The sequence below is a fragment of the Triplophysa dalaica genome, chromosome 10 (genome assembly GCF_015846415.1).
Source record: "Triplophysa dalaica isolate WHDGS20190420 chromosome 10, ASM1584641v1, whole genome shotgun sequence".
NCBI lineage: Eukaryota > Metazoa > Chordata > Actinopteri > Cypriniformes > Nemacheilidae > Triplophysa > Triplophysa dalaica.
In genome coordinates, this window is record NC_079551.1 from 3,969,538 (window position 1) to 3,987,986 (window position 18,449).

An 18,449-nucleotide genomic window follows, 5' to 3' on the forward strand; every position below is an offset into this window, starting at 1 on the left:
GGAAGCTGATTTTTTTTCGATATTCATTGACAATATATGGGTGTATGTTGAACATATAAATATATTAAAACAGAAATAAATCTAAAATTAGTCGCAATTTTTGAGTATATATTGCACATAGATGTTTCCATATAAATGTGATTATACACATGGACACATCCACATAATGAGTTGAAGCATATTTCTAGTTCCCAGCATGCTTTCCTTCTGACTGCTAAATGAGAGTAACATGATTAAATGTATTTGTTATTTTTAGTCTTTTGTGGAGTATTGAAATATGGGGGATCTTTTACTGTTTAATGTGATATTACTTTGAAATTTAGAAGGGTTTGTGTACATTTGTGGGGTTAACATGATGTTGAGGAGTAGAGCCTGTGGTTAGGAAAAAGATTGGGTAGACATCATTAAGATTTTATGATACATTATTTATAAAGTAATGGCTTTGTGTTTTATAGTGTAGTGATTGTCTGTTCACTAAGTGCATTAGTATGAACAGGTGTACTGTAAGCTAGCTATGTTTTAAAATATGTAACATGTGGTTTTTAAACAAGAAATATATATTTCCATAAGGAATGCCACTATTATCAATTTAATATTGAACAGAAATGGCTCTGCCCGTTATTGTCTGTATGTCTGTGCGCTGAGATAGATAAATGCATCCCCATGAGTAATATCTATTAGGGAATGAAGGAAGACCGCCTGCAACACGAGAAGCAATGTGCTGTTGAGTATAATGCTGATGAACAGACGTGGGCTGACTTTATTGTTTGGCTGTTGTACTATAGTGTCACACCAATAATATATTTTACACTGTATACGAACGATTCACGTTCGGGTTGCTCTTCACAACACATGCAGAAAGAGCGTCTACAGCACAATGCCAAAGACCATTTAATCAAAGCCATTAGCCTTTCAGACAGCTATTGACGTCATAGCAAGAGCCCCTCCATGCAGCTATAGTATTGCATTTCTTCCAATAAAGCAACAGATGCTGAGCTCAAATGTAACAAAAGTGCTAATGATGAACTAGTCATGGAGTACGTTCTAAAATTTAAAATACAGTTAATACGTTAGTAAATATAGTTATACAAGAAAATAAAAAAACAGTAGTTTTAATTGTGCTGTTACTATAAATACAATAATATGTGTTTACCATCTCTTACTGGCATCCATTTATAGCAATCTTTACTGTCGTTTCATTGGAAATGTGTGAACCGAGGCCAAGTTCCTGTTTAATTTTCTATGGTAAACATCTTTATAGAGCTTGTTTATCGATGTCACTCCCCTTGAATGTTATCTTGGGAGGGTCGCTGCTAGTGTGTTCAATGCAGCCTTTTGTTTTTGATGTTTGATTAAGAAATATAACTATTGTAGGTCGGTCTTGCTTTGTTAAAAACTGCAATAACATTACGCAGAGCCTTTCAGGAAAATCCCCTGGTTCTTTCACTTTCCATTTCTCCATATTTCAAACAAAACACGTAGGTACATATCAAAACAATAATAGCAGTGGAGTGTGATCCTCCCAAGATGGCGGCACCACTGCAACATGAAACAGGGCGTGACATCAGCTGCACATTTACATATGATCGTACAAATCAATCGATCGATTTGCTTTGGAACCCGAAAATCTGTATTTTTTAATAGCATTGTGACTGTATCTTTCATGTGTTTTACATAACATAAACAAACTGTTACATTACTTGCTCATTAAATTGCGGTCTCTTTATTTGCTGCGGATGTCTGGACAATACCTTTTTAAATAAGTAATATTTAATCACTTGAGCCAAGTCAAATATGTATTTAAAAAGTTATAATCTAATTTATTATCAGCCATTTATTTTATATTCTGAGACCCAAAGTATGTATGAAACATAGCAAGGTCTGGTAACTTACAAAATGTGTTGTAGACTCTAGTGCTAAAGCGAGGTTCTAGTGGTCGATTTTAATATAGAAAAAACTACTGACAACAAAATGTAAAACAAAATGAATTTCTCATGAGCCGAAATTATAAAGTTACTAACAAGAAGCCTTTCCATACCATTCATAGGAGAAAATGAAGCACCTGTCACAAACCTTATTAGGCTATTAGATGTGTTGATGCTTTATAAAACATTTAACACACTTCTATCAAAAAAATTTGCCAAAACTCATCTGTCACTCTGACATTGTCAGATGATACTATGATCTCGTTTTACAAAGAACTGTTGACTGAAATCACCAGCAGTAACTGTTAGTGTATCAGTTTGTATAGACTTAACCTGTGATGTAATGTTTGTGTCTTCAGGTGTGTTTGGTGATCCAGATGAAGTGAAGATCGTGTTGGAGGGAGATTCTGTCACTCTACACACTAATCTTACTGACATACAGATAAATGATGAGATACGGTGGAGGTTTGGACCCGATGGCTCTGCCAGTCTTCTAGTTCACATTGATCAGAATGTTCCCACATATAAAGATTCGGCTGATGGAACATTTACTGACAGACTGCAGATATCAAACATTAAGACTGGAGATCTCACCATCAAGAACATGAGAATCAAACACTCTGGACTTTATAAAGCACAGATAGTAAGACCTACTGGAGTTACACAAAGGAAGTTCAACATCGAGGTCTATGGTAAGCTTGCGGTCATGTTTGTTTTTGTTTAATTTCTGATTTGTTAAACAGTGACGCATGCTATAAGATCAGGGGTTTCACACAACCATGAGTTCTGATATTCATTGTTATATTGTATAAGTGATTATAACACGGCTAGCTTGAATGCTTGATTGGTCAGTCATGGCGTTCTAAGATTTTGTATTCCCTGATAACAACCGCTCAACACTAATAACGTGTGGCTGTACTACTTGTGTTTAGTGTTTGTATTTAGTTTAATATCACTGTGCTCCAACAATGTCTGAGCTTAAAGCTTTGTGTTGCTACGACATCAGTTTGAAAAAGTGAGTTGATAAGGAACATGTAGATACAACATGTAGTTGTTGTTCTACCGGCAGCTATGAATTTCAATAAGATTCAGTCATTTCACTGAAGCAGCTGGTTCTTAACCACACAACCACTTCTTAATGATCAGATCTGCGCGTTTGATGCCAGGAGAAGGGTAAATGTTTTACGCTAGAATGTCAATGGACGTTTTTTGGATGAAGCTTCTGATGTGTCACTCAACAACAAGTCTGTTAATAAACAAATGGAGATGGGCTTGGCTTGGCTTGAAGAAACAAGGATGGTGTGGCTGCTCGCCATCAATCAGAAGATGCACACAAAGCTACCGTTGGTTCTCTTACCTCCTCCCTGCCTGGTCCATCATCTTCCATAATCAAGGTATGGCGGAGATATACTATAAATATATAGAGATAGAGGGCACTGTAAGGGGCTATTCACATACAATGCGTCTTGCATGTTTTTTTTTAAAGCACAGCGTAGAGCTTGAGAGTCTTGAGACGTCCTTTTGGTAATAGAAACTGACTTGCGAATTTTCTACTGTAAATAGAAGTTAGCAACACTTGACCCGCCTCCAGACTCTTCTTTAGCAAAACTTAATTTTCTCTTGCAAATGTGTATATTCCACAGATCCACAAAATCCTGCAACACTACACGTTTGTGGCTTTTAATTTTTTCTTTGATTAATTCACCATTGTTATCTCATGTTAACTGTTCTTTTCTTTAGAAATATCCATATGATTTTTATCCGTATGGAGGCATTGAACCGAATCGAGAATCGAATCTGAATTGATACCCAGCCCTAGTGCTGTTGTGGTATTGGCCATTGACAGTCATGGCGACTGTCACATTAGATACAACTCACAAGAAAAGTGTAAAATCCTGTCTTTCTGTGTGCATTTTGACCATAAATAATGCACTGTCGCTTTGAGCGTGAGTACAGCAGCAAAAATAGATGAATGCTGCACTGCTGCTTGCGCGCCGCTTCTGCTATGTGTGCTGTTCATGCATGCGCTCTGAAAGCTCTCATCTGTTAACATGACGCCGAAAAAAAATATGTGCTGCCTGAGCTTGCAGTGTGAAATGGGTGTTGCTCTTAAACAGACATATCCTCACAAAATGATGTGTACCCATAGCCAGTATCCTTGTGAAAGTAATCCATCATTTCTTAAATGAACATAAACAGAAGGGCTGTGTTTTGGCAAGGGTCTTGCTATACGAACATATCACGATAGATGTTATGTGATATTGAAGTATTTTCTGTAAATGCGTTCTTTATGGGGATATTCTAGTGGATGTATTGTGTTTCGCTGCTCTTTTTCATGTTCTCTCTCTCTTGTTCAGTTGAGGGCTGTTGTTTGAGCACCAGCTGATGCTCATCATCGATCTGCAGTGTGTCAACCCTGTGGAATCCAAAGAGTATATTAATGGAGAAGAAGACATGCTGGAGTGCTGATGGAAATGCACTTCACTCTTTCACCTGATCCAGAATTATTCTCTGGAGGAGCTGTGTGTGACCAAGTGTGCTTATTTCTCTCCACTTTTTGATTGGATGGCTTGATTGCCATTTCAAAAGAGTAACTTACCTTTAATAATTTTGATTATTTTGTTTATTCTTTTAGGAAGTGGCACAGGCGCCATTTTCTTTGAACTCTTCTTTTTATGTTTTTTGTTAGTAAATGAGACTAACTTAGTTTGTTGGTTATTTATTCTTCGTTTGACACATGTTATTTAAGTTTTATCTTTGCTTTTAGAGTGTTTTTTGTGTGTTTTGCCACACCATCTCCTAAAGAGATACTTCCTCTGCTACTCCTTTTTGTTGCAAAATTAAAAAATATTATTTCACGCACTCTTGTGTTTTTTGCCTTTCTGGATCAGGGGATTGAAGTGACTGTCAGTCTTATTTTTTTTTTTTACAACATTTTTTAACCCTAGACTTATATATTTCAATACGATTGCAAAACTTTTTTAATAAAGTAAAATAAAAAAAATTAGCTGAAAATATAGCTTGCGGTGGATCACGTGAGGTATTTTTTACATCTCACCGATAGAATAACATATCAATAGATCCCATTGTTTCCATTAATACCATTACAATTCCTTTTATAACCAATTAATCCATTATATTTTCTATTTTGTTTTGGTCAGCGTACTATTGTTTTTTCAGCAGGGTTGTATTGGATAATTTCATTTAAGGAGACTGAATATTTTGATAATTCTCAGTATATAATTCGCAGGAGGAAAGTTTCACTTTTTTCTGCAACTCTATAGACATGCCACATCCCTACCTTGTTGTCCTCATTGAAAAGAACTCTGTAATTTTCCTCTTACATAATGCAGAAAGTGAATTACCCCTCATCACCGCAGGCGTCTGTGGCATCAGGTCGTTATCACTATAAAGTGCCTCAGAGACTTCACAACTTACAAAAATTATGAGATTTGCTAAATTAAGGATACTTTAGGCTGTAAGAAATTTGGTCAAGCTCCCCCACTTTTTGTTTTTAAACTGCAAGCAGACACAATAGTCCTCGTTTATCTCACGATCGTACACCAGAAAACGATGTGTTGCTTTTAAGCAAAATTTGGCATTTTTCAATATGATGTGAGTGTATATGACACACGAAAACACACGACAGGTCTCAGCTCGTGTAGGCAAGGTGTGAGATAAGATGAAGGTCAGATTTACACTTTTGATAACTGAAAAGGAATCGGCCTTCTGGGACATAGAAATGTTACATTTATTTTCGTTTGTGTATCAAATAGATTCAAACGCGATTTACCGATTAGTTAGCCTATTTTCCTTATCATAATTATATGAACATTTAATTGTTTTAAATTACAAGAAATTACAAGTTTAACCGGTGCCTAACCGGCGCAAACCGCAAAAATGTCCACCCTGTCATGGACAAATTCAAAGTTGAATAAATCAAACCGTTTCATCATAAAGACACATGCTGATACCAATATTGCCAAACATGTTCATATCATCCTCTCATGCACGGCATCTACAATTATATCCTGTGTTATACAGTAGCTGTTGGATTATATCATATCTAATACTAAATTATATTTTGGTGACAGGGCGGACAATTAAAGTGTGGACATTTTTGGCTAAAGTTAGCATTTTATGAACACATGATGCACCTGGAGTATAGCAAAGTGATTACTCTGGAGGCTGACTGTGCACTGTATAAAATATTTGTTTTGAATTTATTATTTCATTATGACGGGGTGGACATGTTCACAACACCCAACTACAAACACAATGTGATGAAAATTGGGAAATTTAAGTGTCAGCAGATGTTTCAACTTCCACTGAGTAAAGGCAAAATGGGGAATGTATGTCACTGAGTGCAGTTGGTTTCATAAAGGGTCATTCATCCCATAATGACAGGGTGGACAACAATTTCAGCACCACTTGCAAAATGCTTAATATTATCATGAAAATAAAAGATATATTATCACACAAAGACATTTACCAAATAAATATTTTGATGTTTTTAATTTTTAAGTTTAATTTACTATTACACCCAATGCGGTTAACTGAGCAGTGTGTGGGACATACCAAAATCACATAAATCCAATCAAAGAAAATTTTATATAAAAAAAACTGCATATTGCAGTTGTATGTGTTTAAATATTTGACCACTTATATTAAAACCTTGAAATGTAATTAGTCTGCATTATGTTCATAATGACTACGTGATTTTTTTGAGGACTCCAAAAGGAACTTTATAGTGATATTGACTTTTTAATGCCGCGTGTCGAAGCCGCACAGTTATATGTGAAAACAAAAGTCCTTGTGCAGACTTCTTTTCTTTATTCACATCACAGATCCTTGACATGACACAAGAAATAGACAAGTAGATGTTAATCCCTTACTGTACAACAGGACCTGTGCATCTCTTAAAGGGACAGCAGCATAATAAACATCTTTTTTTTGAGACATCCTTTGTCTCGAAGACAAATACAAACATCCTGACTGCTTAAACTTGACTAAGGTTTAATCTATATTTAAATTATACAGAGAAGACCACAACATGTTATTTTACATAATTTAATGTCTGTATCTGATGTAATGTTAGAGTGACCTGAAACACCTAAAAAACACTGATAATTGTATTTGTGTGTTTGCTTTATTACATGTATTTGTGCTTATGCAGATACTTTGATTACTTTTTTGTGGGGTGGTCAGTAAAAATAAGAATCACTTGTCTGACCGGGCCAGTAGATAAAATCATCAGCATTGAGCCCTCTATAGTAGTGAAATGAGCTAACTTTGAGACAAAAGCATTATCTGATGGCATCTATTCTTTGAGAAAGAAAAACTTAATAAGTTATACAAATGTTTAATTATTCATATGACTACATCACAAAGAGTCAAGTCTTATTAAAGCATTAGATTAAAACATTGATAGTGGGTGTGTGACAGGTATGGCTGTGGAATGGGATTTGTGTCCTCTGATCACACTGTCTAGGTCTATTCTGCCATAACAGCCTGCTGCCAATTCATTATCACTTATGTAATAGAGATATAAACCATATGATTGATGGAGTCATAACCATAACCAAAACTTATATCTTTGTTCAGGTCAGAACTGACTGACTGTGAAGAAGATTCTAGTGTCACTGATAAGTGTTCAGAAATTTTAAAACAAATCTCTGTTTGTGGAATTTCTTTAGGTGTCCCACATCTGACTGATCCTAGTGCAGGTGAATCCAAGACTGTGTTGAAGACTGAGGGAGAATCTGTGACTCTAGACACTGGTGTTCAAACACAGACCGATGATCTGATACTGTGGAGGTTTGGAGATGTTGGTGTTCTCTTGGCTAAAGCTGATAAAGACGACAACAAGACCTCAATAAATGATGCAGATGATGGAAGATTCAGAGGCAGACTGAAGCTGGATGATCAGACCGGATCTCTCATCATCAGTGATGTCCAAATATCAGATTCTGGAGAGTATAAACTGAAGATCAGCAGTAACTTTAAAAAGACATTATACAAGAGATTCATTGTTTCTGTCAGTGGTGAGTATTGTAATTCTGTTATAAGAGTCAATGAAATCAGCAGTGTGTAAATAATTTACATCAAATCAGGAAAAAATGACATATTGCTTTACTGTTTTATTTGAAAGTTTAATGTATTTTAAATCATACTTTGACATTTAGGACGTCCCAATCAGTTACTTTGTTCCCCCATTCTAATCCATGTCATTTCATTTTGAGTATCTGCCAATATTGAGTCTTGATCTGATACTAGTACTTGAATTATGCAGAAAATACATTACGTCAATTTGATAAATCCAGAGAGTATATAATTGACATCTGAAAATCTATTACGATGTATTACAAAAATGTGGAATTAATGTCGTGATTCTGCCTCAGCATGTCATGTCTGTCTTGGTCTTGGGGCAGAATCATTACAGGATCTCTTGTTTCATGTGGAGAGAGGCTTTTGGTGCTATTGGCATTCCATAGGCTCTCTCCACGTCTTATCTGTGTTTCCCGCCATTTCGTCTCGTTATTGATTGTTAATTAGTTCATGCCCATCACCTGTCCCTGTTTGATTTCTTCTCCTTTAAATAGTCCTCATGTTTCATTGTCCTGTGCTCGGTCATTGTCTTCAGTGTGCCACTTTTGTGCTACCCGTGTGGTTTCATATTCAATCCTGTGTCTAGTGTTTAGTTTGTGTCTAGTGTTTAGTTTGTGTCTAGTGTTTAGTTTGTGTCTAGTGTTTAGTTTGTGTCTAGTGTTTAGTTTGTGTCTAGTGTTTAGTTTGTGTCTAGTGTTTAGTTTGTGTCTAGTGTTTAGTTTGTGTCTAGTGTTTAGTTTGTGTCTAGTGTTTAGTTTGTGTCTAGTGTTTAGTTCGTGTCTAGTGTTTAGTTTGTGTCTAGTGTTTAGTTTGTGTCTAGTGTTTAGTTTGTGTCTAGTGTTTAGTTTGTGTCTAGTGTTTAGTTCGTGTCTAGTGTTTAGTTCGTGTCTAGTGTTTAGTTCGTGTCTAGTGTTTAGTTCGTGTCTAGTGTTTAGTTCGTGTCTAGTGTTTAGTTTGTGTCTAGTGTTTAGTTTGTGTCTAGTGTTTAGTTTGTGTCTAGTGTTTAGTTCGTGTCTAGTGTTTAGTTCGTGTCTAGTGTTTAGTTCGTGTCTAGTGTTTAGTTCATGTCTAGTGTTTAGTTCGTGTCTAGTGTTTATTCCTTTGCCCCCTCGTGGGTTTTTGTTTTGTGTTCTTGTTTAAATAAACTTTTGTTAACTTAAGCCCCTGCTGCCTGCAATTGGGCTCTTCCCCTAGCAATTTCATGACAATGAATCGAGGTTTTTCACACAAGTTGTTTTTAAACAAACTAAACAAAATACACTTGTTTGTATGAATTAGTTATTAATTATTAACTGTTAAGCTAAATGCAGCTTTCTACTGAAGGTGTTGGCAGTGGGCAGGTTTAGGTGTCCTACCTAATAACTTGAGCTTCAAGAGTGGCTTTAATCTGAAAACCAAAAATGTATTTGGGCAGCCATTGCCTAATGCAGTGGTTCTCAACCCGCGGGCGGCCCGTCACAAATGCTGATGCGGCCCATGATGCTGACCACGTCAGAAAAAAGAAAAAAAATATTAATAACTTTCAATAATTACAATTCATATTTCATTATTGTTTTTTACGTATTAAAGCAATACAATTTTGAAAAATATTATTTTTTGTCATAATATTATTTTGGTGATCATGTTAGCCTACTGGTTTCAGATATGCGCAGCACTGACGCAACTATGAACTGACAAATACACAGTCAATGCACACAATTACAAGCGCGCGCTCTGGCAGATTTAAAACTCATTAATTAACGATCAAAATGGACATTATGTTTGTTGTATCAGAGTCTGTTTTGTTACAGAAGCGTCTCTCTCTCTGGCTGTGTTATGATTGTAATTTGTGTGTATTTCATATGATTTTCTTTCTTCCTGTTTTTGCAGAACGAAGACAAACTCCAGGTGAAAACGGAGGGATAGCTTTTGTTGTCCTGCTGGCTGCTGCTGTTGTTGCTGTATTTTCATTTCGCCGCTATAATTATGAACAACAAAAACGAAAAGGTGAGTTTAATCTTCGGCTGATACAGCAGTATGGAATAAAATATATTCATTGTACTGTTATAGAGGTGTTGTGTTTTTCTTTGTGTTCTGCTTAATTTCATTGCAACAGTAATACATGAAGTTTTATTGATGATTTTTTAAATAGTGAATTACTTCTCTTTTAGTCTGAAATTGTTGAGGCAATAGAAGCTTAAAATAATAGATCCGCTTCAATCAATTAAATGATCATATAATTAAAAGGAAAATACCTTTGTTATGTAATGAAAAACAGAAATCTTATCTGTACCTAATTTTACACGAACTGAGACCTGTCGTCAGATTTGATTGTAGCAATCGCTCGCGTCCATATTGATAAATGCCATGTTTTGCGTGGAAACGACCATACTTCCAGTTTTTCTGGTAGTATGCTGGTTTCATAAATGAGGCCCATTAGGTTTGTACATTAACTTTGTGAGTTTGGAAATAATGCTTCAACACTAAAAGCTTTCTTGAGGTCTTTAAACATTAGACATCACACACTTGCTGACTTTTGAATCATTCTGAAATAAACAAACTCAGCACAGAGTCTAAATATTTAATGTCTCTGGTATATCTAAGTGGAAAAAAGAAGAAACAAGTCAAGTTGTGTGGGTCGATGCAACATACTGTCAGGATTCCATCACCATCTCCCTCCACTCATTCCCTCACTCCGCCCACTCAGTCATTCACACGCTCATCACCTGGACCTCATCAGCAGTGCACCCATTTATACTAGAGACCAACATTCAAATTCAGACCAACATTGTCTGATCTCGTCTACACATGACACAGACTCACTACCATACTTACCTGCATTCCTACCTGCGATCCCGATCTTCTCAGCCTATCTTCATCCCGTCTTCCAAGGATTTCATCATCATCATCATCATCTGCAAGAGAGAGAGAGAGAGAGAGAGAGAGAGAGAGAGAGACTTGGTTACACTACTGATAAGTTATCATCTGTTATTTCATCTTACTGGTCACTCACCTGTTTCGCTGTACCGATCCATTCTGCAAATTAAAACATCTAAACTTACCATTCTGTCTGCTTCGTCTCTGCCAAACCTGACACATACGCTACACATGTACTTTTGTAAAATCTGTTCAAAATATCACACAAATCTACAGACACAAACTTTAATTAACTATTATTGACTCGTCCAGACTGCAAATCAAAGCAACAATCTGTGTCAAATACATGAATTCCATTAAGTTGGGCTTTAGTTAGCTTGTTCTGTCATTGTTCCAGACCTCAGAGTATGGGGTAGGCCCACTGGTGGGGAAATAGAGACATGACAAGTTGTACATATAGTCCTTTTTGTGCCCAACTCCATTTATCCATTTATTCAACCAGGCGTCAATCAAATGAGAACTGATGACAGCTGTTTGAGCTAAACTGTTTTCCTCAAACTCATTATTTTCCTTTATGACCAATTTTATCTGTTGCACACGGTTTATTGTTTTTCTCAAACTGATATACAAGGTTTCATTAAATAAACACACAGCATCATAAAATATTATATTGGTAACAAAAACTATTTTCACTAGGTAATATAGTTCATCAGAAGCAGAATCTTTTACACTGTATGAGCATTCACTTTATAGAGGAAACACCTGAAAACAGACAATTTTATCTATAGTCTCTTTAAGTGCATTTGTGGTGCACATTTCATCAGTTTGTTTGATTCCTTCATAACTTCTGAGATTGTTGATCATCTTCACCTGAACACTGAAGAGTTATGATGTTTATATTTCTCTCTCTTGTGTTTGTGTGACAGTTAAAGAGAAGATAGTGCCTAAGGGAGATTCTGTAACTCTAGAGACTGATGTCACTGAACCTCAGTCTGATGATGTCATCGAGTGGATCTTTAGAGATGAAGTGATAGCCACATTCAATAAAAGCAACAGTGATGAAGAGAGATTCATAGACAGACTGAAGATGGATAATCAGGCTGGATCTCTCACCATCACAAACATCAGAACAGAAGACGCTGGACTGTATAAAGTAAAGATCAGCAGCAGCAGTCGACTGAAATCATTCCTTCAGTTCATCACCGGTGAAGGACCATCATACCGTCAATTCAATGTTATTGTCACAGGTAAGAAGCTTATTTCTATTGATAATATTTATATGTTCTACACACATTTATGTCATTCAGCTTGTCAAACACAATGTGCACCACTGAACTGAAGAGAGAAACATTTTTACACTTCAAACCAGCAGACGACTAAAGAAGACACAAACACAGACAAATGTTATTTACTGTTATTTCACGGCGCTCTGGAAAACTCAATGTCTATTAGCCTGTTGTAACTTCTTAAGGTCTATAATTCCCAAATAACAACCGCTTACAACTGCTTTAAAAAACACATTTTATTTTCAAAAGATTAACATTTTTACTCGCAGAATTCTTCTGCATTCATAACTTCTGAGCTAATGAAAGATTTCTAATCAGTGATTTATATTCAATAACTTGTCAAGTGGGTGTGAAGAAAGTGAGATAACATACAGAGAGTATGTGGTTGTTATCGCTCCTCTGTTTCGTGTTTGGGTTTTGTCTGGTCTTAATCTGTGATGATAACTGGATCTACATTATAACATTCTAACATAGTAAATATTTAAAAACAAACAGCTCTAGTGTTACTACATCTATTCTACAAAAGGAGATTAGACACACAATGGGTATGCTCAATTCTGCATATACATACTGGGTATGTAAACATGTGCACACTGTACAGACAATCTTGACTGTGAGCGCATATCATATGAAGAACGAAAGTGATGCTTTTTCACACTTGAGACCCCAGAAAGCCCATTAAATCCTTGACAAACCCTTGATAACACATAAACAAATGATCACAGACTCACACTGGAATATTACACATCTGTTAAGACATTTATTCTGTAATTCTTCATGATTTGATAAAGTTCTTTTGCAGATATTTGTCACATCTTTCATGTTGGAATGAGTTTTTTTCTTCATGTGGATTATAATGATGATCATTTAAAAACTGAACTATATCCTTATGTTCAGAGAAGTTATGGTCTTTATGCTTTGAACTGTTTATGTACAATGTAGTTTAAAGAAAGTTCTGTATAATGTGGGCCTGATGTGTTTATTTTATATAACTTTTTAATTAATCTCATGATGTGTAATAAGCAGGAGGATGATGTACTCCGTTTATGAGTTCTGAACATCATGTTTGATTTATTCTGTGTCAACAACTAGCAGGATGTGTCCATGTATCCCATAATAAACATTAGTTAACATGAGTTAATAATATGGATTATGCATTATTAGTCTTAATTAGTGTTTATGTCAGCAATTACTAACACATTTAAAATCAGCATGTTTTATCTGTAAGTGTAAGCGTGAACTTATGCACAAATTCATAAACATTTATATCGATTTTAACTACCAAATATCTGTGATGTGTTTAGTAATGTTGACATGATCATGAAATGATTATTAATGTAATATTAATGTGTTATAATGTTTGTGTTTCTCTCTTCTGTGTGCTGCTGTTACAGATACAGTTGGTAAAGTGGAAAATAATTCTGTGACTCTGAACACTGATGTTACTGAACTAAAGTCAGATGATGTGATCCAGTGGCGGTTTGGAGAAACTCTCATAGCTGAAATCAATAGAAAGATCAACAAGTTCTCTACAGATGATGAGATATTCAGAGACAGACTGAATCTGAATGATAAGACTGGAGATCTCACCATCAGAGATCTCAACACTGAACACACTGGACACTATAAACTGAAGATCATCAACAGTAGAGGAACATCATTCACTCAGACTGAAGTTAATGTCATGGGTTAGTAAAACAGGGCTCGACAGTGCGAGCATTTCGCTCATTTTTACAACTTACAATAAATGCATGCAAATCGAAAAATCGGCCTAAATATTTACAGGTCTTCTCAGAATAAGGTCATGTTGAACCGTACCAAGTTTCATAGCGATACATTATTTCACATTATTCAAAGGGCATTCAAAAAATGAATTTTGACTATTCTCATGATTTTAGAGTAAAGTTTTCAAAAGTTAAAAGAAAAATGACCACTGTTCATATCTTTGTACCACTAGGTGGTGCTGTGCCCAAAGTATGTATGTCATCTCATGTCCAGACTTTGATGCCATCAACCAAGTTTCGTGTCAATACATTACATTTTGAAGAAGATGCAGCGTCACAACCACTATTGCGTGCTCGTCATCAAATTTGTTGACGTCCTATAACCAAAACTGATTGGCCAATCATAAATCTTATAATAAATTTTGTCAGCACTGTCTCTTAATGCTAATTACTACATTTGGTGCAAATTGGACAAACAGTCTAGAACGAGTTTGAAAAAGTAAGTTCATCAAAAATGTTAAATGGCGGAAGATTCGTGTGTCTTAATATGACGTCAAAGGGTACAACCAATTCGGTATCAGCCAAGGATTTATAGTTTGGAAGAGTTTTGTTTCTAGGACTTCTAGGCATAATCTTTGCAACATTTTTGTGTCATCACTGGCACATCTTTTATGCCTCATAAAAATATGGTGACAGCATATCCTAGTTGTCAACAGTTATAAGCAATTTTGTTTTAAGAGCATTTTATGTGCGTTTCCCTTTTTTCAAAATCTGATAATCTGACATGTCCAAAATATTTCCCTTTGGGCAGTAGCTGCGCTTGACCCAGCAATTGTTGCTTGCAGCTATATTTTCTTGAGTATCTGATAATGTTTGATGTTTTCTCATCAGTCTGTAAACTGAAACTGAGACTGTAATAGAAAGTTTCTCTCTGTGTCACAAGTTTAGATATATTGAATATTTAACTGATGATTTAAATAATAAACTTTATGTTCTCCAGTACATTTATTTGTTCTGATGGATGTTTTTTTTGTGTTTTCTCTTCTATGTGCTGCTGTTATAAACAAAGAGGGACTCAGATCAGTAAAGTTGGCAGATTCTGTTTCTCTAGGCATTGATGTTGCTGGCATACAGAATGATGATGTGATTCAGTGGACATTAGGAGATGAAGAAACTCCCATAGCTGAAATCACTGGACTGAATAAACTCTCATATGATAAGAGATTCAAAGAGAGACTGGAGCTGGACCCAAAGACGGGAGATCTCACCATCTCAAACATCACATCTGAACTCTCTGGAGTTTATAGAGCAAAGATCATCAGCAGTAGAGGAACAACATACAGAACATACAGGGTTAACATCTCTGGTGAGTGGATTTGTTTTAGTGATTTATATCTGACATGATGATGATAGATGATGCAATGACAATGGCCAAATTATTCCATTCAAAATTATCCAGAAGAAGACAGAAGACAAAGGGGCATTAAATAAGGGAATAAATCAAGAGGGTACATGTGGGCATGAAATAAATAAAAAGCAATAATGAGACGAGAGGGTGGCAACAGAGACGAAACCGGAGAGAGTGTATGCCGAGTGCAGGAGGAGCGTTTTCAACCCATTCTAATGAAAGTTGTGCTTCATGCTCGCGAGAGTTCACCACATGTGAATCTTAACTTGTATATGAATAGATTGAAAACTTTCTCTCCGCTCCCCGCCAGTGTACACACTGGTCTAAAATGTAAATTATTACACATTTGCAAGGATGGGAGGGCCCTGGACTTTTCAACTATTGTTTTGGGCCTTCTCTTATATTTGGGACAAGGGACAAACGGGAATGTGACATTTAGTGCCTTTTTATAACAGTTTGCTCTCTCTTTCGACGCAATTTTTAATCAAATTGGGTTTGTTTTCATTTGTGCTCCAGTTTATGTGTTTCTCTTATGAGGGCGCGAGTGGTGGTAGTGTACCATTGTGCAATATTTTTCTCATTCATCTTTTTTGACTTCATAATCGGTGTAATATATCTATATTGGTTAGACCGGCTCCGTGAGATATAATCAAGTCTAGTGTCTGATTAAACTGATGAGTGGGTCTATTGATGTGTTGTGTCCAAAATAGTGTAGAAGCTCTGTAAACACAGCTGCTTATGCATCATTATCACAATGTGGATATTAAAATGTCCTATTATCAGTATTTTATCAACGTTAACCAATATGTCTGATAAGAAGTCCTCTTTCGTAAGAGATGTAATAGAATACAATGTTTTTTTACTTTTGTTTGGAACAATTATGTTCAGCGGAAGCACTTCAAATTATTTATATTTATACTCTGATCTCTGTGTTACTGTCTCTTAAAATGTTGCGACAGCACCACCTCGACCAACTGGACGTGGCTCATGCTTAAAACAGTAACTTGGTGGGGTGGACTCATTTAGACCAAGATAATCATTTGGTTTAAGCCATGTTTCAGTAAGGCAGAATATATCAAAACTGTGATCTGTGATCATTTCATTTACATTAACTGCCTTTGGATTTAGTGATCTAATATTGAGTTGGTTTTGCTCATTTATTACATTGTTTTCAGGTTTAATCTCAATGATATTTTTACTCTGACTCACATCACAGCTGCATGTGTTTCTATTATCACCTTGATTCATGTTTTCACGTCTGTTTCAGTGATCGCTTATAAGGGAGAATCTCTCACTCTACACACTGACAGTAAAATACAGAGCGGCAGTGAGATCAAGTGGATCTATGATAAGATAACCTGTCTGGTCACTGGAAAGAATGGTGATGACAGTGAGACCAAATATAAAGATGATGTGAGATTTAAAGACAGACTGAAGATGAATCATGAGACTGGAGATCTCACCATCACAGACGTCATAGCGACAGATGCTGGAGTTTATAAACTACAAATCAAGAGTAAAGAAAAGATCTCATTCAGGATATTCAGTGTTTTCTTCAAGGGTGAGTAACTCAGAAGTTCTGATACAATAATTCACCTTATATCACAAAGAAGCATTCAGTCAAAGGGCCCTATTTTAACGATCTGAAACGCAAGTGTCAAAGCGCGAAGCGCAAGTAACTTTGTGGGCGGGTCTCGGCGCTGTTGCTATTTTCCCGGCGGGATAAATTGGCTCTTACGCCCGCCGCAAATCTAAAATGGGTTGGTCTGAAGTAGCTTCATTATTCATAGGTGTGGTTTGGGCGTAACGTGAAATAAACCAATCAGAGCGTCATCCAACATTCCCTTTAAAAGCAGGTGCGCAAGTTCCATTATGGATTGCTATTATTATGGCGTATTTACCAGGCGCAAAAATATGAGCAATCTCAACTCAACTGGTAAGTTGAAGACTAAGGTTTTTAATGTACTTACATTATGGTAAGGGTGATTTCACAGTCTTTTTTTTTCAGTCTTTAAGTTTTTTCAGTTTTTCAGTCGATTTTTTTTTCCTGGTTCTTGACGGACAAACCAATTTGTCAGATGTCCTTATATACATATATGTCTTGCCACTATTGGACAAACAGGTCTGATCCTTAATTACTACAATTTGCCTGAATAATTTGTAAGCTAGATTTATGCCTATTTTTTCACATCTTCGTGGCACACCACAATGATTTCCGTCATCTCATGTGTTAATATTTTTTTAGTGTAACAATTTATGATTTGCAAAAATAACTGTTGCATCTGTGTAGATTACATGAGCAAAGTGTATGCGCGTTGTGCACGCTATACATTATGGTCAAGCATACGCCCTTAAAATAGCATAATGAACAACGCGCAACGCGCCACTGACTTTAGACTAGGTTTTTTCTGGTCAGTGGCGCAATTGTTTAATGAAACAGCAAAATAGCACCAGGGATTGTTTGCGCCGGAACACACCTCCTTTTTTGCGCTGAACCGCCCAGGGAGCGCAAGTTCATTCACTAGTTTAGCGACGTGCTTCTGTGGAGGGAAAAGCGCACTTTGCGCGGGTGCAAAATAGGAATGACACATGCGTCGGTGTACAAAGTCAATTGCGCTGGGTGCAAGATAGGGCCCAAAGGTTCTTTAAAAAAGCATCTCTTTCTTACCTTTTAATTAACTAAAGAACCCTTTTCACCATTTTTGTACTAAAAAGGTTCTTTGGATGTTAAAGGTTCTTTATGGAACTATTTAGACAACAAGGTTCTTCTATGGCATCGCTGAGAGGTGATATAAAGTGACTTAAGTTTGAAAGTCACATTGGTAATAAATCAAGTCACGATTTTTTTTTTTTTTTTTTCTTTTCAACACTTCTCATAAAAGTGACATTTGACATCTGATCTACAATATGATGAATATTTCTGTGCAAAACCTTTTATTACATTTTTGCGGATGCCACATTTTTAATGAACTGAATGTTTGTTTAAACAGACAACACGGATGAAAAAGAACAAGATGAACAGAAATCAGGTAACAAATCACAATTGATATATATTTCCATAATGAAAAACTGTGATTTGAAGCGTTTATAGTGAGATTTCAGTCCTTAAGGTTCTGAACACGGTGAAAACTGTCCTATAATT

The 18,449-nt window shown here is 36.1% G+C and overlaps 1 protein-coding gene across 1 annotated transcript in view; it reads left to right on the forward strand.

Moving 5' to 3' along the window:
• The window catches only part of LOC130429971 (uncharacterized), a 52,122-nt gene that overhangs the window by 839 nt on the left and 32,834 nt on the right, over positions 1-18,449 (forward strand). The window contains exons 2-9 of the mRNA XM_056758829.1: positions 2,285-2,617; positions 7,622-7,969; positions 9,903-10,019; positions 11,816-12,136; positions 13,570-13,863; positions 14,969-15,265; positions 16,575-16,868; positions 18,298-18,336. Of these exons, the coding sequence (XP_056614807.1) occupies positions 2,285-2,617; positions 7,622-7,969; positions 9,903-10,019; positions 11,816-12,136; positions 13,570-13,863; positions 14,969-15,265; positions 16,575-16,868; positions 18,298-18,336 (2,043 nt within the window). The remainder of the gene's footprint in view (positions 1-2,284; positions 2,618-7,621; positions 7,970-9,902; positions 10,020-11,815; positions 12,137-13,569; positions 13,864-14,968; positions 15,266-16,574; positions 16,869-18,297; positions 18,337-18,449) is intronic.